Source organism: Rhincodon typus, unplaced genomic scaffold (assembly GCF_021869965.1).
Source record: "Rhincodon typus isolate 14 unplaced genomic scaffold, sRhiTyp1.1 hic_rhity00001720, whole genome shotgun sequence".
Classification (NCBI taxonomy): domain Eukaryota; kingdom Metazoa; phylum Chordata; class Chondrichthyes; order Orectolobiformes; family Rhincodontidae; genus Rhincodon; species Rhincodon typus.
This window is the reverse complement of record NW_025967358.1, coordinates 1-25,000: the sequence shown is the minus strand read 5'-3', so window position 1 is coordinate 25,000 and position 25,000 is coordinate 1. Positions and strand designations below refer to the sequence as shown.

The 25,000-nt window shown below is 40.9% G+C and overlaps 1 protein-coding gene across 1 annotated transcript; it reads left to right on the top strand.

Moving 5' to 3' along the window:
• The first annotated feature begins 4,789 nt into the window (after positions 1-4,789).
• On the top strand, positions 4,790-22,178 carry LOC109913639 (stromal interaction molecule 2-like). The gene is made up of 5 exons (XM_048592731.1): positions 4,790-4,933; positions 10,000-10,177; positions 11,049-11,226; positions 21,601-21,768; positions 22,074-22,178. Exons 1-5 carry the CDS (start codon positions 4,843-4,845, stop codon positions 22,176-22,178), a joined length of 720 nt encoding a protein of 239 aa, XP_048448688.1. The 5' UTR covers positions 4,790-4,842.
• Positions 22,179-25,000: the final 2,822 nt, after the last annotated feature.

Sequence of the window (25,000 nt, the reverse complement as noted above, 5' to 3'; positions counted from 1 at the left end):
TTCTTAAACAGAGTTGTTACATTGGCTATGACTCCAGTCCCCATTTTCCTTTTTGTTCATTCACAGGATGAGGGCATTGCTGGCTAGGCAACATTTACTGCCTATCCGTAAGTGAGTCAACCACATGTAGACAAGACCAGGTAAGGATGGCAGTACAGCAACGATGGCAGGAGTTTCTGGGGTAATTCCTGAAGTGCAGCAGAAATCCATCTTCAGGAAGAGGAAACATACTAATGGGCAGTTTCCTTCCATAAAGGGCATTAGTGAACCAGATGGGTTTTTCCGACAATTGACAATGATCGTCATTAGACTCTTAATTACAGATTTCTTTTTAATTGAATTCAAATTCCACCATCTGCCGTGGCAGGATTCGAACCTGGAACCCCTGAACATTATCTGAGTCACTGGATTAACAGTTCGGCAATAATACCACAAGGCCATCACCTCCCGCTAACTGCTTCTAAATACTACTTCTCCAGTCTCATTTTCCAGTGTCCTCTCTTGGCTCCCTGTTGTCTTTTACACATAGAAAAATATTCTTGCAATCTTCTTTTCTATTACTAGCTAGCTTACCATCATTTTTCATCTTCTCCACCCTTCTTGCTTTTTAGTTATGCTGTGCTGACATTTAAAGGCTTCCTAATCCTCTGGCTTCCCACTAATCTTCACTATATTGTATACTTTTTCTTTTGCTTTTATGTTGTCCCTGACTTGTCAGCCACGGTGGCCTTGTCCTCCCCTCAGTCTGTTTCTTCTTTGTTGGGATGAATTTCTGCTGTGCTTCCCAAATTATCCCCAGAAACTCCTGCAATTGCTGCTACACCATCTTCCCTGCTAGTCTCCCTTTCCAACCAACTGTGGCCACCTCCTCCCTCATGCTGGGTGAATTCTATCATTATTATGGTCACTGCCCCCAGGGGTTCCTTTACCTTCAGCTCCCTAATCAAATCTGCCTTGTTATGCATCGCCAGATCCAGAATTGTGTGTTCGCTAGTGGGCTCTACCACAAGGTGCTCGAAAAAACCATCTCATAGACATTCCACAAATTCCTTTTCTTGAGATTTGCTGCCAACCTGGTTTTCCCAGTCCACCTGCATATTGAAGTCACCATCATTATTTTAATAGTGTCTTTCTTACATGTGTTTTCTATCTCCTGATTTATTTTCTTCCCCACATCCTGACTATTGCTAGGATCCTGTACTTATCTCGCATCAGGGTCTTCTTTCCTTTGCAGTTCCTCAACTCAACTCACACAGGTTTGCGCCTTCCGACTATATCATTTCTTGCTATCAATATAATTTCATTTCTTACTAATGAGGCAATCCCATCCCCTCTGCCCATCTGCCTGTCCTTTCAATAGGATTCATATCCTTGGATATTTAGTTCCCAGACTTGCAGCTAAGTCTCTGTGATACCCACAAATTGTTCCTGCATATTTACCTTGTTTTGTATACTGCGTGCTTTTAAGTACAACACCCTTAGTGCTGTGTTGAATCTTCCCCCTTCTTGTAACTGTCCCTTTATCTGCTGTGCCTGAAGTTAGATTCCTGACCTTCTGTTCTCTCTGTCCTGTTACTTGTTCTGGAATCTTTAATAACCTCTGCTGAGCCCTGCCCCTCTTAACTTCTTCCATACTTTTCCATGCAACCAAACCCACCCCTCCACTATTTAGTTTAAAGCCCTATCCACAGCCCTATTACATTATTCACCAGGACTCTGGCCCCAGCCTCATTCAAGTGGAGTCTTTCCCATCGGAACAGCTCCCTCCTTCCCCAATACTGCTGCCAATGTCCCATGAATTCAAACCTGTTTCTCCCACACCAATCTTTAAGGATAGGACTTTTGAAGATACGTTCGTTGATATGAATCTTGGCGGTTACCTTCACTGCTATCTACTAACACTAGCTTATGAATATCTGCCTGGATGGTCTCCTGGCCCCTTGCAGCGTCTGAAGAACCTGGAAAGAAGACCCTGATAGGAGATAAGTACAGGATCCTAGCAGTAGTCAGGATGTGGGGAAGAAAATAAATCAGGAGAAAGAAGAAAGTCATAGTTGTAAGAAGGACACTATTAAAATAATGATGGTGACTTCACTACACAAGTGGACTGGGAAAATCAGGTTGGTAGCAAAGCTTGGAGGAGTCCAGCACCAACCAAGTGCAACCTGACCTCCTAGACCCAGAATTGCATTAGATTACCTTCCAATACCATTTGTAACTCCTCCTCTGAAGGTCAGCAGTCTTCCATCAGCTATGTTATAACCACTGGATTACCAAAGCATTGGAGCACCAGGACAGGCAAAGTGGAAGACAGGTGCTAAAGGATGACACGGGTGACAGGTTGACTGTTGTATGCAGTATGGGATGATTTCATGTAGACAGTTGGTTTGAATTTTTTTTTTGTGTTGGCAAATATATTTGCATCGTGGCCATGTGCAGCAGTGTGACGATCAGTGACAGAAAAGCTGAGGTATGGAACTTCTGTGATGGGATGAGATTACTCTTGCCACAATAGGTGAATTCTTAACAGAGAGCTCAGACAGAGGGGAGCTGTCTAGGTGGTCATGCAAGTTGCTCTTCCTCCTTGCCCTCCTGTTGGTCCAGTTCCTCGTCTTGGTCCTTGTTTTCTTGCCATCTCTCTGGCAAAATTGTCATATACCTTCTATTTAGGTGGCACAAACTGTTCTCTCGTGAAGGTGAGATGGTGCAACATGCATGCCTTTTGACTGCTGCATCACAGTTCATGTGGCAGTATCAGTAGATAGCACTTGTGGCCCAGGAACCATTATTTGGTTTGTCACACTAGTTCAAATATCACTCGCACAATCAATGCTGCAAAATGAAAGTGTCATAACTTCTACTAACGTATGGGGCATTAGCCTGATGGAGGTGCTGGTTACAAATGCTGCATGTTGATTCTGGAATCCTTGAATTCTTTTTCGTTCCTGTACATGGCAGATTTGACATAGATGCTGCAAAATAATGTGCATGAAGACAGTGGCACGCTGCACTATGGAGAGGCTTCCAAACCTAGTGTCACCATGTGCTGGAGCTGTGTATTTGGCTGTAATAAGAGAAACTGAAAGGCAACTGCATTGCTAATGCTGCAGTGAATGACCATCTGTGACGTGTTATAAATATGTGAAGTCACAGCTTAAAAACCAGACTCAAACGTTAATAAAACTTGTAACTTACAGAGCCTTCGGCAATGTGGGCCATGTCCTACTTGTAAGTTACAGTTGGTGGCAGAGTTTAGCAAAGAGGACTTATGCATGTCTTTGATTTATCTTTATTTATTGTTATGTGTACTTGCGTACAGTGAGAAGCTTTGTTTACGAGCAGTACAGGCAGATCATAGGATGAAAAACAACTTAGACAGAGGCATACAGATTACGTCGCACAGGGCGTGCACTAGGCAAGATCAATGTTAGCAAGATCAGCATTATTTGACATTAGAGAGCCCATTCATCAGTCTGATAATGGCTGGGAAGAAGCTGTTCCTGAACCTGCTGGTACGTGTGTTCAGGCTTCTGTATCTTCTGCCTGACGGAAGATGTTGTAAGAGTGCATTACTGGTGTGCGATGGATCTTTGAAGATGTTGGCGGGGTTTCCACAGCAATGAGCCATGTAAATGGAGGCTACGTTTGGAAGGTTGGCTTCTGTGATGGTCTGGCCTGTGCACACACCCTTCTGTAGTTTCTTATGGTCCTGGGCAGAGCAGTTGCCATACCAGGCCATTATGCACCTGGACAGTATGCTTTCAATGGTGCATCTGTAGAAGTTGGTGAGGGACCTTATGGACATGCCAAATTTCCTGAGCTGCCTGAGGAAGAAGAGGCATTGTTGTGCCTTCTTGACTGTTGCATCCACGTGGGAAGTCCAGGACCGGTCGTTGGTTATTGTCACTCCGAGGAACTTGATGCTCTCCACCCTCTCCACCTGAGCTCTGTTAATGTAGATGGGGGTGTGTTCTCCTCCTTTCTTTCCGAAGTTAACGATCAGTTCTTTTTAGTTTTACTAACGATGAGAAAGCGGTTGTTCTCACTACACCATGTCACTAAGCCCTGTATCTTCCTTTTTGTATTCTGACTCGTCATTGTTAGATATTGTCCTACCACGGTGTTATCACCAACTTGTAGATTGTGTTCATTTGGAATTTGGCAACACAGTTGTAGATGTACAGGGAGTACAGTAAGGGGCTGAGGATGCATCCTTGGGGGGGGCTCCAGTGTTGAGTGTTTTTGTGGAGGAGGTGCATTTACCTATCCTCACTGATTGCGGTCTATGGGTCAGAAAGCTGAGGATCCAGATGCAGAGGGTAGAGCCGAGACCAAGGTCTCGGAATTTTGAGATCAGTCTGGAGGGGATAATGGTGTTGAAGGTGGAGCTGTAGTCAATGAGCATTGTTGTCTAGATGTTCCAGCGATGAGTGCAGGGCTACGGAAATGGCATAGGTAGGTAAATTATAGGGGATTGCGGTGGGCTTGGAGACTAGAGCTGATGTGAACCATGATCAGTCTCTCGAAACACTTCATGATAATGGAGGTCAGAGCTCCATTATCATGAAGTGTTTCGAGAGACTTGCAGTGGCGCATTCGAGTTGGTCAGCCTTTCTAAAAATTCACCATCAGGGCACACGTCAAGCATGAAGCTTGGTGACTGTTTGTTTGGTGAGCTGTTCATGTCAATAGAATCGCAGCCCAGCAAGACTTGACACATTAAGAACAGAAAATAATTTGTGGAACAGCAAGATTACTGTTATCTCACTCTTGTTGTATGTGTGACATTGTCTAAATTTATTGTGTTTGGTTGACAGGTTGGCGGTGAACGAGATTCCTTTTATGATCTCAAATTTGAAAATCACTGACCGGAGTCACAGGCAAAAGCTACAACTCAAGGCATTGGATGCTGTGTTATTTGGAGCTCCAATACGTGAGTGTCCATTCGGATTGCTTGTTTGCTTTAAATGTATCATGTAGCTTTTATACATGTTCACAGCAGGGATTCGTTCTTCCTCCACCACGTCTCTAACCACTAGTTTTGCAACTGATTAGCAGCCTAAAGCTGCAAGTTGAGGTTTGTGTGAATTGACACGTAATGGCCGGAAGTGGGAAGTTTGTTTCTGTCTCCCTTATAACTCAACTGAGCTGAGGTGAATTGACATTCCTTACTGCTCCCATTGGCTGACGCCAACCAGCTCAGTGCAGTGAACCAGTTCCGTATGCCTTGGCTGTTCATTTGATGTGTTTGCTGAATCCTCACGACAGGCTTATTTTTAAGAATTCATGGAATAGAGGTCTTTTTGATAGACTTTGGCTGTTGCTAAGTTTTACCTTGCTCTTGATCGCCTAATGTACAGTAAATTTTAATTATATAACACAACCATTAGGGCAGCTAGCCCTGAGAAAGGCTGAAAATGAACATCATATGGTTCTGTTAGAATAATTGTTTCCCCATTAGGTGGCACTGTTGCTACACATCTTTCATGGAGCATGGACCCTCTTGATAAAACGGGGATTCTATTCTACAGATCTTCTAGACTTTTTACGGAAAATCTTTGAAAATGAGCCGTGAAAACAGCAGTGTTGAATCCCTAATAAAATACAAGTTTGGGTAGTTTTGAGCAAATTACTCAGCTGCAGTGGCATGCACCGCACAGCAGTTGATAAGAGTACTGGGCCTTGATACTGAATTCTGAGTCGAGAATAGTCATTATTTGCTTTCAAGTGATTAGAGCACAATTTTTATGAAATGACTATGCTTGTGAAGGATTGTTGCTAATGTGTAGAATTAAGCATTTGATCTACGATGAAGCTGAACAAGAAACAGAATTCTGAAATTCATAACTCTCCACAGCTATGAACCATTTGCATTAATCAGAAAAACAAATATAAATAGCAGCGTTGTGTCCTGCTGGGAAAAACTAAACAGTAAACATATAAATACCAAAAAACCCAATAACTGCAGATGCTGGAAAGCAGAAACAAAAACGAAATTGCTGGAAAAACTCAACAGGTCTGTCAGCATCTGTGAAGAGAAAGCAGAGTTAAAGTTTCAGGTCCAGTGACTCTTCTTCTGAACTTCAGTTTAGTTTAAAAAAAAATTGTTCTGAAAATGATGAGCCTTCCACATTGTATTTTTGGTGCCGAAATTGTCAATATTTCCATTTAATCAATTTTTTATATGTCGTGCTTATTGTTGAATAGTTTTAAAATTTATATAAAGAATAATTTTGTCCTTGAGCAAGTCTTGCCGTAGCATCTCAAAACTGAGCTCATTTAGTAATTGTAGCCCAAACCTTAACATATGCTGATTGTGCAGAGCTATTACACTGCGTTTCTTGTATTAGAGCAGAAATCATCCGGACAGGCCATTGTGAATTTAAAAGCCAGAAAGCTTGCAGGTTTTTGACTAAAAGATATCTAAATGTTTATTTATTCTTAAACAATCAGGATAACGTACTTTTGCAACAAACAGAGTTTTGAATATTTCTCTATTAGTAATGTTATTGGACATCTTGTGATTGATATAAAGTGCTGTGTGCAATTATGTCTTTATACTAAACAAATTTATTATGCTATTTTAGTTACAAGTATCCTGTAACTAAATCTGTAACTGATCTGACAGATGTAAGTTTGAGAGGCAAATATGAGAAATTGGAAACTGCTAAGCCTTCATTTCAAACGTGAAAGTCACCTTTAGGAAAATATGAGATATGGGCAAGAGCTGTGTAAAATCAGAAATATCTGCAAATGTTTCAGTATGACCATCGCATGTTGGGACTCCTAACTTGCATTCTTTCTTCCAAAAATTATGATCTTCTTCAAAAATTGCTGAGAATTGGCGATGGATGTGTTTAAAACAATGAAACCAAGTAAGATTACTGTTCATTACAATTCTGGCTGTGTTGTGTGATAGATTGATCTTGCCGGTCCAATCCTAGCTATTGCACACTGCCAAAATAAAATAGATTTTGGCCCAATCAGGGCAACATAAATCTTCAGCCATAAATTGCAGTACTGCTATACTGCTAATTCTGCTGCCATAGTTTTTTTTTTCAGTCATATTCACTGAATCACTTTCTGACAATCACTGGAATCTTTAGCTAAGGAGTACTGAATTCTCAGCTCAGATACTGAAAAGCATTGAATAAAATGTTGGAACAAAAAGTGTTGTTGCTGTTAATGGTATGCTGTTTTCCAAGTAGACTTTCTGTGGTTGTACCTTCCTTTGCCTGCCATATTTAGCAGGAAAATTGATAATAGTCCTGTGGCATTGTTTATTTGTTGTTCCATCTTTCACACAAATGTTATCCATTTCCAGCGACCTCAGTCACTAAATCAAGTTCACTCACCTCACTCAAAGGATATTGGATGATGAACTCTTTCTGGAAATTTGAGGGTTCCCCCCCACAGACTTGGCCTTGGGCTTAGACTGCAAGCCTCAATGTATGGCTGACTTTGGAAAATCTATTGCCGTAACACGTCCTCTGGTATAACGAAAAATCAAAAGGCATTTGCCCCTGGCATGCAATTAAATTTGGGTGACAGGGCGCTTGAAGAATTCACCCAGAAGTGATTGCCTAAAACGTTTTAACCAACTTGTCCGGAGTTAGTGATCATTCTTGTGAACAAAGCAGGAAGGACGCTCCATTTTAGGAGAAACTCCTTCAAGCCTTGCTCCTGTTGTACCTCATTGTTCACATTCTTTGTTCGTAGTGCAGAGCCATGCACAACTAGGAATCGTATGAACGATTCCAATAAGAATTGCACGTGATTTTAATTAGAGATAGTTGCTAAATAGTTTTCATAGCTCCTGCCCCTACTGAAAGCAAATTGTACTGGATTATCACCAACTTTCACGCCACTACCACTTTGACAGAAAAGGAATACCCCTGAAGGCCTCGCAGCAGTGTGATTAAAACTGAAACCATGATTTTCATGGTTAAACAGGATTGCAGGCTGGATACAAGCTCAGCACATCCAAGGGATTTGGAATTTCTGCCCTTTAAACAGCTAGGAGGGAAGTAAACCATTTCCTGGAGGAGGGATTGGCCTGATGAGGGTCATGTTTTTTTCATTTGTACCGTGCTTCTTCTTTGCACAGCAGCTAGCTTTGCAACTTTAAGATCGTGCCCTGTTCATTTTTTGAATTGCAGGGAAAAATCTGTGGCACTTCCGATTGCCATTGTTACTGCAGAGTATTCTAATTAGGAAGTGGAAAAAAGTATGAAAGTGCATCAATGGTGAGATCACTGCACTGGGCAGCTAAAGTCAAGATGTATTTTGCCAAACTTGTTGCTGCAGGTGGATCTAGCCCACTATTTTAACTGGTCAGAAGATTGTACACAGTGAGCGTGAATTTCTGTTATTAAGAGTACTGTACCATTCTGTTATAACAAGGTGTAGAGCTGGATGAACACAGCAGGCTAAGCAGCATCAGAGGAGCAGGAAAGCTGATGTTTCGGACCCAGACCCTGGTTCTGAAGAAGGGTCTAGGCCCGAAACGTCAGCCTTCTTGCTCCTCTGATGCTGCTTGGCCTGCTGTGTTCATCCAGCTCTACACCTTGTTATCTCAGATTCTCCAGCATCTGCAGTTCCTACTATCTCTCTACCATTCTGTTCCCTGGTCAGCCTCTCTGTCTCGGGCTTGCTGCAGTGCTTTAGCGCAGCTCAGCACAAGCTGGAAGAACAGCACTTCGTTTTCCACTTGGGAACTCTTCAGCCTTCTAGACTCAATTTTGAGTTCAACAATTTCGGGGCATGAGGCACCTTCTCCCATGTCTTTACCTCAACCCTCACGCACCAGGCCTTGTTACCACATGGTCTGCTATTACACAGAACCCGTTAGCCAACTCATTGTCCCCATGCGTAGCAGTTCATTCTCCTAGCCAGATCATTATCCATTTCTTTGTCTGTCCAACTATATCCACCTATCATTTACATCTTACCCCTTCCCCCACCCTATCCCCTCATTAAAATCTACTTTTTCCCAATTACCATCAGTTCTGAGGAAAGGCCACTGGACCCGAAACATTAACTTTGATTTCTTTCCCCAGATGCTGCCGGACCTTCTAAGGTTTTCCAGCAATTTCTGTTTTTGTTTCTGTAATGTTGTGGTTCTGGTACTGCCAAGTAATCTAGAAGCCTAGATGATCAATCCATGAAAGAGTTCTGGTTTCACCTTGGCAATTTGATAACTTAAAAGTTTGATTTTTGTAAAACTGCATTTTAAAATAAAAGCTGGTATGCAGGAGCTGCCATGAAGATGTCACAAAACCTTCTGGTCTGTCATGACCTTCTTTAAGGAAGAAAACCTGCCACCCATTCTGACTTAGCTGGTGCTGAAATGTTCTCTGAAAAGAATATTAAATTGCTCAGGTGCATCAAACCTCTATGCAGGGTGGTTCAAAAAGATCACCCACCGTCATCTTCCCACAGTCATTTCGTTACTTGAGCAATAATTGTTGGCCTGATAGCCACGTTGCAACCAAATAAACAAAAATGTGCTGTTATTGGCTGCTGTTTCTCACAGCAACCACAAAATTGGAAAATTGCCTTTTTGTACTTTTAATCTGAATGTTTGTTTACATGCACATTAGCATTTATAAACTGTACAGTTATTTCTAGTTTATTTCTAGTTATATTCAAGGCTAACATTGTAATTTTACTCCAGATTGTTTTCCCTTGTAGTAAACATTACAATTAGACCAGGGAGGTGGTATTGTAGTAATCCTCTACCATACATTGTTTCCTCTTGTAATATTAGTCTTCTGTATTTATGTGCATTTGAATGTGACTGATAGCAGCATCAGACTAGAAGAATATTTCTTAATTAAAGTTAATGCACTGTAAGTAAATATATAATGGCTTTAAGTATAAAGGCAGAAAGTGAAGCAGCAAAATTATTAAATATTACAGCTGTTTCATTTAGAACTGGCATTCTAAATGCCAAATGACTCATTGACCTCGGCCATAATGTTGCTTTATGCTTTCCAGGTCCTCGCCACAATTGGTTGAAGGATTTTATTCTTGCGGTTTCCATGGTTGTTGGTATTGGTGGCTGTTGGTTTGCTTACACACAAAACAGAAACTCTAAGGAACATGTTGCAAAGATGATGAAAGAACTAGACAGTCTGCATAAAGCTGAGGAAAGCCTGATGGAATTTCAAGCAAGGTGAGAGCAGAGAAAAGGTGGTGAGAAAATCCAGGCTAAATTGATTTCTCAAAGACCAGTACAAATGAATGAACTGTATTCTTCCAGAGAAAGTAGTGATCTTCCCTGTTACACTTTAAACCTTTAAGATAAGTCTCTAAATGTCATGAAGGGATACATTCCTGTATATCCCTGATTTATGACAGATGTTCATAAAATACATTTTAATAACCAAATGTTCATGCTTCCACATATTTTTTGCTGTGTCACTTTGAAGGTCTGCTAGGTTATGTCAAGAATGTTTTAAAATTCTGTTGAACTATGGTTATCTTAACAGCTGGTGCCATTTTTGGGCAAAATGCCAAATGGAGTTTAACCAGAGGTGTTTAACGTCATGTAGTGGCCGAGCTAAGAAGGAGTTAATTGATAACTTGCAATAGCTAAGCCCAAAATTAGGTCAGCATGAATTCTATTGCAGTGTTTTAAATGGGCACTTAAAAAGCATTGTTTGATTTCCAGTTAAAGCTGCTAATTCCAATTAGGTTCTTCCTAATGGAACTTTGCTGTAATTTGGAGAATATATTGCTTTCAGAGTACTATTCAGGCAACTTCCCGATACTGTCTTTTTCCTGCTGTTGCATTCTTTTCCCTTGTTAAATTTATGACAACATTGTACTGGTCATTTAGCATTAAACTAAACTTATTACATAACGATTCAGTGAACTGACCCTGCTTAAGTCTGCTCAGTTCATGATCTCCAATTTTATACTGTTTCCCACTGTGGAAAAATAGAATCCCTCATGGAGCACACTATGTGTAAGTAGCAGCTGCTAGTACTGTTTATGTAAGACAGCATTTTATTTCGTTTTTCGTTTTTCTCACCCTAACGAAGACTTCAGAAAGCTCAAGAAGAAAACCGAACTGTTGAAGTGGAAAAGCAAAATTTAGAACAAAAGATGAAAACTGAAATAAATGATGCCAAAAGGGAGGCACAGCGTCTGAGAGAATTACGCGAGGGTTCAGAGACTGAACTCAGCCGGCTGAAATATGCAGAAGAGGAGCTTGTACAGGTACAAGATCCTTTTATTTTTACATTTTCAGACCTTACGTATGTCAAAGTTGTGTATCCACAAATTGTCAAGTTCGCTTTCAGCCTCAGTTTTTTAAAAGAAAAACAAGTTTAGCTTGCTTTTAAGTGCTCAGCATAAAGAAAAGTGGCGTTAGTATCAGCTACGTGAAAACCAGCTATACGTAATAGATGTAGTTGACAAATGCATGGTTATTGTTAGAGCAGCAAATTGTGTTGGTATTGTCACGTTAGAATTTTCTATTAACGTGGCTCAGTGATCAGATACTTGCCTGGGTCAGGTGGTTGTTTGCTTATTCGAGTTCCAACTCCAGAGAGTTGAGCACAAAGCCAAGGCAGGCCATCGTTTTCAGTACGAAGTGAGGAAAATTGGGACACGTTGCGGTTGTGAAAGTGCACATCATTGTTTCTTTAGCTGAGCACTTAAAACGAGCTCAACTTTTCTTTTTAAAAATCTGAGGCTGAAAATAAACTTGACAATTTATGGAAATTTTCAAAAACGTACAATGCATTTTCTTATGAAATATTAGGTTCTTCTTTTTTCACTGTACATATCCATTGCTTACATCAGAATAAATGGCTATCAGGTGAGGGAGGTTAATGCCTGACTGGAAGTAGAGAGTCTTTTTTTCAAACGCAGTAAACCTTGTTGCTCTGTGGGAAGTAATACATTTAGCCATTTGCCTGCAGGTATAATTTCCATGCATAGGATCAGGAAGAGGCCACACTACTCAAGTCTGTACAGCCATTCATTTTGATCATTCCTGATTTAGAACCTAACTCTGTGTATCTGCTTTTGTCCCCTATCCCCTATTTAATGAATCTCAGTTTTAAAACCATTTTAGATGAAAGTTCCAAATTCTTGCCACCTTTTAAGTGAAGAAATATTCCCTAATTTCATTCTTGAATATTCTAGCTGTAATTTCAAAACTACACACCCTAATCTTAGGCTTCTTAACTAGCAAACATAATTTATCCCAATTTTAACCCGATCGGTTCCCTGTGATATCTTGAAAACTGGTATTTTTTTAAGAAGGTGACCAGTCTGCTCCATCAGGAAACTGCTCAGGCTGTGAAGATAAAAGTGACCCCAAGTGTAGGACTTATCATTGCTACATGACAGCATTTTGTTCTCTTTCTGTTTGTGGGCTGAATCACATCTCAAACCAGATTTCCAGTAATAGTCCCAAGTGGGATATATTATGTAAAATAACTCCATTGAAATAGTATTTTGAAACTAGTATTTTGGATAGTAGAAGTTCCTTGGGACCACATTGTTGGAGAAACAAGCCACAGGCAGTCCTCCCAGGCAAGTGATGATAAGTTAACCTATTGTCATTGTGAGTGTAAAGATAGTTGTTTTCCACTGTGAACTTTTTTACATGGCATGAAACACCTGGAAAGTTTTCTGTATCTTTTTCTATTTGTTAATTTTATTGAACTCCATGTGGTATTCAGTCATTGTCTCAACTGTGAAGCATTGATTATACATCAAGAGAAGAACTAATTATAGGTTATTGCAGAGCAATAAGTGAATCGAATAGCTCCATTCCCAGTCACCAGCAAACTAGTCTATAATATAGTGGTCAAAGATTCAGAACATTGATGGAGAGCTTTGTGGCAATGCATAGGGCTCAGAGACAGCCTTGGAATTCATCCAGGAATACCATTCAATTTACATACCATTTCAGGGATGTTAAGATTTACTTCTGTACAAATTTTACAATGCCAGCTTAGATCAATTGCTAAACTGCTTTAAACCAGCAATCATGTATCCACATAGACCTCTTTCCCCTCGAATTCTATCTTTGTGCCTTTTGTTCTCTTCTAGCTTGGGTGTCATTGTCTGCTTCTTATTTCACGCTTTCCCCCTCTCTCTATTTTGTTTTTTTTCTCATGAATGAGACGTGGGTGTCACTGCCTGGGCCAGCAATGAATGCTCATCCCTAGTTGCTCTTGAGAAGATGATGCTGAGTTAGTTGCCACCATGAACTGCTGTGGTCCTTGTGGTGTAGGGACTACCACAGTGCTGTTAGGAACAAAGTTCCAGAAATTCGACTCTGCAACAGTGGAGTTCCAAATCAGCATTGGTATGCCGCTTGAAGGGGAGCTGGCAGGTTGTGATTTTGCTATGCAACAGCTGCTTTTGTCCTGCTAGGTGGTGGGTGAAAGGAACCTAGGGGAGCTACTGCAGTACATCTTGCTGATGGTACATACTGTCACTGTGCATCGGTGGTGAATAGAGTGAATGTTGCTGATGGTGGATGGGGTGCAAACAAGCAGGTTGCTTTGTTCTGGAGTGTGTTTGGCATTTTAAGTGTTTTTGGAGCTGCATCCATCCAGGTGATTGGAAAGCATTCCATCAAAATCTTGACTGATACCTTGTCGATGGGGACAGCCTCTGACTTGTTCTTGTAACAATAATATCTTAATGTGGCTACAGTGTTGCACTCAGAAGCCACACCCCCAACCTTGAGTCCTGCCCCTTAGTCATGCCCAGGATAATATAGATCTAGGGATAAAGCCTGCTCAGCTGGATATCCGGTCATCTCTGTCCCGCCTGGAATTGAGGTAATTGCAACCTAGTGGGATGAGGCCCTTAAGCGGTCACTAATTGACAGCCTCATTCTGCCAGGATTGCAGTTATCTTCTGTCCAGGCAGGATGAGAAAGAGGCAAGCAAACCGACTGGATAAACAGTCAGACTCTCAGTAATGGGCTACACGGAGCTGGAGGTTGGGCCTTCTACACCAGAACGTAATTCAAGCAAGGGTGGGGGAACGTGGGAAGTTCTAGACATTTTTAATCCACCTATTCAGAGACGTTACGACACACTTCTAGAGCTGGTGGGACTTGAACCCAGACCTTCTGAGTCAGAGGTAGGGACACTACCACTGCGCCACAAGACCCCCAGAAAGGCTGGACAGGATCTCGTACTTCCACACCTGGAGGATTGTGTCTGAAGCTGCCTTGAAGTTCACGACACTGCGAATCTGGATGAAATACTAAAATGTACGTTGAGATAAAATCTTCTGGAGAGCTGTGTCAAGGTGACCTAAATAGATGGCACTTTTAAATCTATGATGTACGCTGTTTTTCATTAATCATTTAGTCAGACATAGTAATACAGGAAAACATTACAATCCTTCTCGGTCTGTTGTAATTTTAACGGAGAAGCGAGCCGAGTTTTCCAATTGTCCAAATGTGAATAGTGCAGCTTGCCTGTTAATTACAACATGTAGCAATCTGAAATAAGAATTTGACTAGGATACAGTTTGGAAGTCATATAGAAAATTTACAAAAATATCTATTTTATTTTGTATGAATGACTTTTTAATGTATCTTCAGAGTACAAACACAGGTTAATGTACATATTGCATCAATAATTTTCTCTCAGTAATTTAACAAATTCTGTTGATCAGGATCGTTTAATTAAAACTTAAGCCTAATAATGTTCTGTTCCATTTACTCAGCTGGTTTGACTGAACTAGGTTTGTAAAAGTTGGCATTGCCTTATCATTAATGTTTCTCAGGTATTTCTATATTACTTGCAGTTGCACAAGCTTCTTCCCCACTGAATTCTAATTTCTTTTGGTTCCAGTTTCTGTGCACCAGCAGTTTGGTTTTCCCTGTTATTGGCAGCTCTACTTTCAGATGTCAAGGCTATTCCTTGGAATCCTCTCTAAACCCCTTTGTTTCTCCTGTTTTTAAAATCTTCTTTAAAACCAGCAATAGTAATAACATATGATTATGTAGCATTTTTAATGTAAGCCATTGACAGGACCACTAAAACAAAATGTGACCCTAGAACAGAAGAACTGGGAATTCTACTGCATTCTCCTGAAGCCTGTCCTACGTTTCGATGGCTGATGTGATTGGGGCCTCAACTGCGCTTCCCTATTTGCCTCCCGTCCCAATCAAAAATCATTCAAACTCTCCCTTGACTATGTTCAAAGACACAGCTTCCACAACTGTCTATGGCAGAGAATTCTACAGATCACTGAATCAGAGAGAGAGAGAAAAAATGCTACTTATCTCTGTTTTAAAATGCATTCCCTAGTTGTAAAGTTCTACAGAAGTGGTATCCACCCTGTGAAGTATTCACAGAACTTTGTATGTATAAATAAGATATTGTCTCATTCTAAGTATGGATTCAGGCCAAACCTGCTCAATCTTATCTTGTAAGACAACTCCTTCATACCAGGAATCAGTTGAGTGAACCTTCTCTGAACTTTTATTGCAGTTAACCCTTCCTCGAGTAAAGAGACCAAAATCATACACAGTGATCTAATTAAGGTCCTGTAATAAGCTGCAGCAAAATTTCTTGACATTTGAATGCTTCCATTTCTGTTGCAATTTGCACTGTTAATCAGTTTGCCTTCTTAATCACTTTGCTGCACCTGCACATTAACTTTGCGATTGATGTACCTGGACAAGCAGATTCCTCTGCACCTTCGAATTCTGCAATCTCCCTCCATTCAAATAAAATGCTGCTTCCTCTCAAAATGGACAAGTTCACATTTTTCCGCGTCATATTCCATCTGCCATTTGTTTTCTACTCACTAAAGCTATCTAAATCTCTTTTTTTAGACTTTTTGTCCTCTTTACAACTGACTGCCCTACTCTCTTATCATCACCAAATTTGGAAACCATACTTTTGGTCCCATCTTTGAAGTGATTGATATAGATTCTAAACAGTTAAGGCCCCAGCACTGATCCCCATGGCACTCTGCTAGTAACAGCTTTTCATCGTGAAAATTAATCTTGGTAATTTTTTGTCTTATGCATTGACAACAGACAAAGACAATAGATACAAAATATCTGTTCAAGGCTTCTACTTTTTAAAAATCCCAGCTGTAGGAATATGCTGTTTGGTACAATCGGCAAGTCTTTGGGATTTAGAATCTATGTACCTAGCATCACAACAACATTGAAATTCATGTACCATATTACTCATTTGTGCAATAGGAAGATGTCTTTTTGGCTTGACAACAGCATCCTGTTAGTGGCAAAACCTTTTTTGTTATGACCGTATGGTGTTTCAAATTCCTTAATCAGCCATGGATGGTGCATCCTTTTTATTGTCTGTCTTTCTCTCAACATGTACTGTATCTTTACTAACAGTTACAGACAGCTTCTTAAATAACCTGCCACAGTTTCTCTATTGCCTTAGCTTTAGGCAAATCTGACCTCATTGCCTCATGATTGCCTGCATTTAAGTTTACATAACTCATTTTAGACCCACAATTCTCACCTACATCTGAAAATGAAATTTTATTATATTATGATCACTTTTCCAAAAGATACCTTTACTATAAGATCATTAATTAATTCTGCATCATTGCACATTATCAGGCCTAGATCACTGGTTGGCACTTGGATGTTCACTTTAAGAACTGCCCCAAGAGCCCTCCATGAACTTACCTTCAACACTACTTCTGTCAGTCTGACTTGTTCAATCCAAATGAAGATTAAAATCACCCAAGATTACTGAGTTGCTTGAGATATTAAGTCAGATGATGAAAAGTTTGGTCAATGAGGTAGTTTCTAAGGAGCCCTTGAGAAGCGGAATGCAACGTAAAGGCGTAGGTGGTTTAGGGTTAGGGAATTCCAGAGTTTTTTTAATTTGGTGTGGGCATCACTGACTGGGTATTTTATTATCCATCCCTAATCACCCAGAGGGCAGTTAAAAGTGAGGTAGCAAGAACTGCAGATGCTGGAGTCAGAGATAACACAGTGTGGAGCTGCAGGAACACAGCAGGTCAGGCAGCATTAGAAGAGCAGGAAAGTTGATGTTTTGGATCAGGACCCTTCTTCGGAAGTCAAAAGTTAAAAGTGAACTGCTGTGGTTTGGTGTCACATGTAGGCCAGACCAAGTAAGGATACCAGATTTCCTTCTCTAAAGGAAATTGGTGAATCATCTGAATTGGAATGGGACCAACATTCTTGCTAGGTGGTTTGCTTATGCAGTTGGTGTGGGTTTAAACTAATTTAAATTACTGGGATAGGATATAGAGGCAGAGTAGGGGAGTGACGCACAGAGATGTATAGAAGAAAAATTGAGTTTGTCAAGAAAGCAGTCCAAATATAGTCAAGTGAAGGCATAAGGAAGCATGGCAAGGCTGGATGGTATTTATTTTAAAACAAGGAAGTTTGTGAGTAGGGCTGATGAGTTGAAGGTGTTGAGTAAAACATCAGAATGTGACGTCATTGTTATTATACAAATAGGCCATATGTGTGGAACTTGAAAAAGACTGAATATCCACCCTATCCACACCTGTCATAATTTTATATACTTCTACTAGGTCACCCCTCAGCCTCTGATGCTGTAACGGAAACAGTCAAGTTTGTCCAACTTCTGCTTGTAGCAAATATACTCCAATCCAGGTAACATCCTGGTAAACTATTTTGCACCCTCTCCAAAGCCTCCACATCCTTCCTGTCGTGTGGCAACCAGAACTGCACGCAATACTCCAAATGTGGTCTAACTAAGGTTTTGTACAGCTGCAACATGACTTTCTAACTTTTTTACTCAATGTTCCAGCTGATGAAAGCAAGCTTGCCGTATGCCTTCTTTATCACCTTATCTACATGTGTTGTGACTTTCTTGGCGAATGCTGATGTGAAGTACTCATATTAAGAACTTCACTCACTTCCTCTGCCTCCATGCATAAACTCCCTACCTTAGATGACAGGAGGCTTAGATGGGATGGTTAGCTGGGCTGAACAGAAGCAAATGGAATCTAAATCCTGAAAGTTATGAGATGATACATTTTGAAAGCCTAACAAGACAAGGGAATACACATCGAATGGTAGGACCCTTAGAAGTCACAGCTGAAGTATTGTGTGCAGTTCTTGTTGCTAAACTAAAGAAAGGATGCCTTTGAACTGGGGAGGGGGTGCAGAAGAGATTCACCAGGATGTTGCCCTGGGCTGGAGCGATTCAGCTATGAAGAGGATCTAGATAGGCTGGGGGAGCAGAGAAGGCCGATGGCAATTGGGGGCAGGGAATCTGACTGTGACATACATCTCAGGGGTTCTGAGGGGCATAGACAGGATGGGTGGGGAGAAACTTTTCACATTAGTAGAGGATTCAATAATCAGGGGCACAGTTTTAATGTAAGATGCAGGAAGTTTTGAGGGAATTTGAACAAAAACTGAGGGTTGTGGGTGTCTGGAACTCGCTGCCTAAAACGGTGGTGGAAGCAGGACCCCTTAAGGCACTTAAGAACTATTTAGTGGAGTACTTGACGTGCCATAGCATGGAAGGCTACAGGGCCAAATGTTGGAAAGTGGGATTAAAATAGATGGATATTTGATGACTGACGTGGACATGGTGGGCTGAAGGGCCTCTTTCCGTAATATAAAACCTCTGCTATTCTATGATGGATGTGATTTTACAAAATTGTCAGTGATTACATGGTTACTACCAGACCAGCTTTTTATCTCTGATTTTTTATTGAATTGAAATTTCGCTATTTGCCAAGGCTGGATTTGAACCCATGTCCCCAGAACATTTGTCTGGGATTCTGGATTATTTGTCTTATGACATTCCCACTAAGCCACTGTCTATCTTGGGACCTGGGTCAATGAAGACATGGCCCAAATGTAAGACTCGGTTTCTTTTCTTCAAAGTCTGTGGGCTTTTCTTGCAAGTCTGCAATTCAGTGTCGTTTCTAGTTATCATTGAGATAAATTTATAGTGGGCTTTGTTCTTGAACCTTGTAATGAACGTGTAAGCACATTGTTCTTGAGTAGCATTTTGCAGGATTCTGACCTTATGGCAGTGACCAGTAGATAGAGTCATAGAGTCATGCAGCATGGAAACAATCCTAAATAAATAGTTCACATCAGTATCAACAATGGCAACCACAAAACTACCTAATTGGATGAGGTACTAAATGAATATTTTGCGTCAGTGTTTACTATGGAGAAAGATATGGAAGCTAGGGAATTTGGGGATATAAATAATGATATCTTGAAAAGAGTCCACATTACAGAAGAGGAGGTGCTGAAGGTCTCAAAACACATAAAAGTAGATAAATCTCCAGGACCTGATCAAGTGTATCCTAGGACATTGTGGGAAGCTAAGGAAGAAATTGCGGGGCTCCTAGTAGAGATACATCTATCATCGACAGCCATGGGTGAGATGCTGGAAGACTGGAGGGTGGCTAATTTTGTGCCATTACGTAAGAAAGGCTGCAAGGAAAAGCCAGGGGAACTACAGACCAGTGAGCCTAATGTCAGTGGTCGGTAAGTTGCTGGCGGGGATTCTTAGAGACAGGATCTACATGCATTTGGAAAGGCAAGGACTGGTTCGGGATAGACAACATGACTTTGTGCTTGGGAAATCGTGTCTCACAAACTTGATTGAGTTCTTTGAAGAAGTGACGAAGAAGATAGATGAAGGGAAACAGGTAGTCGTTGCCTATATGGACTTTAGCAAGGCCTTCGACAGGGTTCCACATAGTAGGTTGCTTAGTAAGGTTAAGTCACATGGGATCCAGAACTAGAAAAATGGATACAATATAGGCTTGACAGTAGGAGACAGAAGGTGGTGATAGGGGGTTGTTTTTCAGACTAGAGACCTGTGACCAGTGGTGTGCCACAAGGATAGGTGCTGGGTCCACTGTTGCTCATCATTTATATAAATGATTTTGATGAGAATATAGGAGGCATGGTTAGTTAAGCTTATGGATGACACCAAAATTGGTGGTATAGTGGGCATTGAAGAAGGTTATCGGAGTACAACAGGATCTGTATTAACTAAGCCAGTAGGCAGAGGAATGGCAGATGGAGTTCAATACAGATAAATGCAAGGTGTTGCATTTTGGTAAGACAAACCGGGGCAGGACTTAAGACAGTTAATGGTAGGGCCCTGGGAAGTGTTGTCAAACAGAGAGACCTAGGGGTGCAAGTACATAGTTCCTTGAAACTGGTGTTACAGGTATACAGGGAGGTGGTGAAGGCATTTGGCACGCTTGCCTTCATCAGTCAGAGCATTGAGTACAGGAGTTAGGATATCATGTTATGGCTGTACAAGACATTGGTACAGTCACATTTGGAGTACTGTGTACAATTCCAGTTGCCCTGCCATAAGATGAATGTTATTAAACTGGAAAGAGTGTAGAAAAGGTTTACAAGGATGACACCAGGACTGCACAGTTTGAGTTCTAGGAAGAGGCTGGATAGGCTCAGGGACTTTTTTTCCCTGGAGTGTAGGAGGCAGAGGCGTGACCTTTATAGAGGTTTATAAAATTGAGGGGCACAGATAAGTTGAACAGCCAAAATCTTTTCCCCAGGATAGTTGAGTTCAAAACTAGAGGGCAAAGGTTTAAGGTGAGAGGGGAAAGATTTAAAAGGGACCTGAGGGCAACTTTTCACACAGTGGATGGTGCATATACGGAACGAGCTGCCAGAGGGAGTGGTAGAGGTGTGTACACTCACGACATTTAAAAGACATTTGGGCAGGGACATGGATAGGAAAGATTTCGATGGATATGGGCCAAATACAAGCAGTGGGACTAGTTCAGTTCAGAAAACTAGCTCGCTGTGGATGCGTTGGGCTGAAGGGTCTGTTGCCATATTTATTCTTTCATGTAAATTTATTAACAGACTCTATTAATGGATGATTTCAACAAAACAAATATAAATTGGAATGTCCAAATTGCTTAGAGCTGGAGCTGGTAAGTGCTCTCTTTTCCAATTCATTTGGAAACTGAGAAGAGGTAGTCCTCACCCTGACTTGTGTGAAATGAGCTGATAGCATTTTGATAGCAGGTAGAACCTGGGAGATATTGCACAGGTCAGTGACTTCAACATGATTAATTTCAAGATTACTTTGGATTTCAGTCCACAACACCCAAGAGCATTATTTTATCGCGGCAAACAACAAATGTATGGGGTAACAGACAAAGTGTTTTCTAAATTGAGTACATTGTAGCACCTATCATCCTTAACTGGCCAGACATAGAAAATTGTCCTTTTCCATTCTCTCTATTAAAATCCTTTTCATAGTTTTAAAAAGCTTCTGTTTAATAGAGTCTTAACTTTTTTCTGTCTCAATATTTCCAATTTCTTTTTAGTATTATATTTTCTCATCCTCGGCATTGTGCTGAGGGTAATGCATTTTTTCTTCCTTTGTCTCAAACACACTGCACAATTTCTTTTTAACTTGCTGGTAGTTCAGAAGCAAGAAAATCAATAAACAAAGTGTTGAAATCTCCTTTCACGGTTGTCAAATTTAATGAACGGTGAGCACAAGTGACTGAAAATAATATAAGGGGACATTGGGTTTTACTTTAATAAAATTGAGAACTTTTTCTATTTTGTAACCAGTTTTAATGTTCGGTTGGTAGGTTCGTGTGGCACTGAAGAATGCAGAAAAGGAGTTGGAGGTTCGCAGTGCCTGGGCACTGCCAGAAACTCTGCAGAAATGGTTGCAGCTTACTCATGAAGTAGAGGTTCAATATTACAACATTAAGAAACATAGTGCTGAATTACAACTCAATGCTGTAAAAGAGGAGGTAAGTGTAACATTAGGCACAATATTTAGTGATTTCTTCAAGCAGACATGTGAAATGCAATCAAAGTGTTCTTTAGTTCAGTGACAATGTGCTATTTGTAATAATTTAGAGGAAAGTAGACCATTCATAAGCGCTGTGGAAATTTATTTATTTAGTTTATTTTATAATAATAAACTGGACAACTCATGAGCAATGAACTGTGATTGACCAACTAAGTATTATGTAATTTATTTGTACAGTGAAGATTTAAATTACTTTTATATGGATTATCAGAGACTCTAATATAATTTGACTGCTGTTTTTAGGCAGAGAAGATTAAGAAGAAGCGTAACACTGTATTTGGAACATTCCATGTGGCTCACAGTTCCTCTCTGGATGAGGTTGATCACAAAATCCTGGGAGCAAAGTAAGATTCGCATTGTCTTAATAAATATTCTTTTACTTTTGTGTTCCAAGCTTTGTGCTGGTGATTTAATTGATCGTGCTGTAAGTCTTCTCTGCATTGGAGCTTGCATATGCGTTAAGTGTAAGTGAGGATATCGCATTTTTCTGTAATAGCTGAAATGGTGATAAAATGCTTCTAAACCTTCTAGGAGTAAACCTTGATGGTCACAATGATAAAGGCGAAAGAGTAAGATGGTCATAAACAAGATCAGGAGATCTTAATATTGACATCACAGAGACCTGTACAGGCTTGCAACCTGCTAACAAAGTCCCAACAACAAACCCATTGATTACACATGATTAAGGTGACCAAGACTAAGGGAGTTCCAGATGCCTCATATCCTTGCGCCTAGACTGTGTTGTATAGAGTGCATGTTCAGAGCAACAGCATGCATGTGGTAGCCACTGAGTGGCTTGCTGAGCCTACCTCTCCATCACAGTCATCAATCTCTTCGGAAAGAAGCAAATGCTCTCACACCTGAGACATGGCAGCCTAATGGCTTAATCTGTAAATGATTGTCTGTAGCCACTAACATATCTGCCAAGTGATCCCCTGTCTCTCGCTGCACCTCCATTAGGTTTCATATAGCTGTGACCAGACCCCCAGCATCAGCTTCTAACAGTCCTCTAACTGTCAGCTCCCTTGATTTCCATAAATTACATTTCCTTTATGTCCAGTGGTCAACACCACACTTGAAGAATCCTCACTCTCTTCCCTCTTTAATTCCCTGCTGTCTGACTCATTTCACTGCCATCTCCTGTGAAGGTATGACTGTCCTTGTATCAAGTTCACCTCTACCCATCTGATGACTGAAATCTGAGACCACTCTAATGGGTTTGTTGCACATGATTTCTGAAGACTGTCATCTGTGATGTGGGGGACCTCAGATAGAATTCAAGGTGAACTGAGGTATCCACTCAATACTTTTGGTTCAAAATGGTTGTAAATTCTTCAGCTTTGTCTTTTGCACTGATTTGCTGGGCTGCTCTATCGTTGAGGATGGGGATGTTTGTGGAACCACCTTCTCCAGTGAGTTGACCACCACCATTTACAACTCAATGTAACACAACTGTGGAACATAGATTGGATCTATTGGTAGTGGGATCACTTAGCGTTGTCTACCACTTGCTGCTTCTGTTTATTGGCACACAAGTGATACTAACTTCACCTCATTTCTAAGTATGCCTGGTGCTACATCAGGCATGCCTCTTGCACTCTTCACTGGAGCTGGGTGTATTGCCCATATGTTGATGTTGATGGTGATGGTAGAGTGGTGGATATGCCAAGCAATGAGGTCATGGATTGTGGTTGAATACAGTAATACTGTGGTTGATGACCCATGGCATGTCATAGATGCCACTTTTCAAGTCTCTCGATCTGCTTGAAATCTATCCAGTATTGCACACTGGTATTGCTCGACAGCACAATGGTGGGCACCCACCGTGTGCAGACAGGAATTTGTCTCCACAGACGTTTTGTGGTGGTCACTTCAGCCAGTGCAGTTGGTTTTGCTATAACATGATAGTTGTGTTCCTGTGCAACATCGTGTTACAGAAAATCGTGCCATAGAAATAACGGTGCCTATGGGAAAAGCAGGGTTAGGGGCAGACCGCCAAAAAATGCCACTCAAAATCACTCAAAAATCACTCCAAAGCCTAACACCAAAGATAGCACTGTTTCAATAAATGTTCAATTCATGCCTAATAATGAAATAAAAGTAAATTTGATACCTTACCATGAAAAAATGTCAAGGTGACTTGATGGGGGAGGAGGTTTGAGGTTGCTCTGTTAATGCAGGGACTGAGGGTCATCATCATCATCACCTTCGGGTGCATTTGTGGTTGCAGGGTTAGGACGAAAATCAGTCAATCCAGAAGTGAATAGCTGGTTCATTGTCTTCTGACTATTTCTTGGGGGTTGGCTTAAAAAAGACATCCAGTTTTTGCTGCTTTGCCCTTTTTCTTCTTTCATGAAGATGCTGTTCATTGGGTGCCAAATAAGAGCTTATTCCATGAACTGCTACCCTGCTGGGTTCTGCATTGTAATCATTGTCCTCTAAGAGCTGCAGCTGCTCCTCAATTTCCCTCAGGATAGAAGATAAAAGAGAAGTGGAAAGCCCTCATGGTGCTGCATCCTGGACTTCATCATCTTCATCTCCAGCTTCCACTTCCCCCTCAGTGACAAGTTGTGGTAGAGTAGCTGTAGAGAGGTCTTCACAGTGGGACTCGAGCAGCTCTTCAACATCCTCACTCTACACTCTTCCTATCATGTTATAGCCAACACAAGTTCACGTTTTAGAAATAGCATTCCCCTATTCATCAGTCGTGTTGTAGCCGATTTGCGTTGCTAGAACATACGTAATAGCAGAACCGACTGTACTGTCATGGGCAGATACATCTCTGATGGCTAGATGGTGGAGGACAAGGATAAGAAGGTTTTTCCCTCTTGTTTCTCTCGCCATCTGTTGCAGACACCCAGTCTGTTTAGCTATGTTCTTACTGACTCTGCCAGCTCAACCGGTAGTGGGTTTACTAAGTGATTGTTCATGTTGGATGTTGAAGTTTCACAACCAGAATGCAGCAGGCATCCTCAGTGCTCCTTCACATTAGTGTCTAATGTTCTTGACAACATAATGAGCTCTTCTTCAATCTAATACTATCTTTAATTCACTTTCCAGCTACAGTTGGACACATTTCCCGAGGGTTTTTATTTCCAAAGGGAATGTATATTTATTGTATATTATGAATTTTTAAAATGTTTACCATTGTTCATCTGGCGTTGTATCTT

Excerpts from the sequence above, each read along its gene's own strand:
- LOC109913639 (XM_048592731.1), top strand. The coding sequence starts at position 4,843 with ATGATCTCAAATTTGAAAATCACTGACCGGAGTCACAGGCAAAAGCTA. Across the intron at positions 4,934-9,999 it reads GTTATTTGGAGCTCCAATAC|GTCCTCGCCACAATTGGTTG; the intron begins GTGAGTGTCCAT and ends TATGCTTTCCAG. Across the intron at positions 21,769-22,073 it reads TCAATGCTGTAAAAGAGGAG|GCAGAGAAGATTAAGAAGAA; the intron begins GTAAGTGTAACA and ends TGCTGTTTTTAG.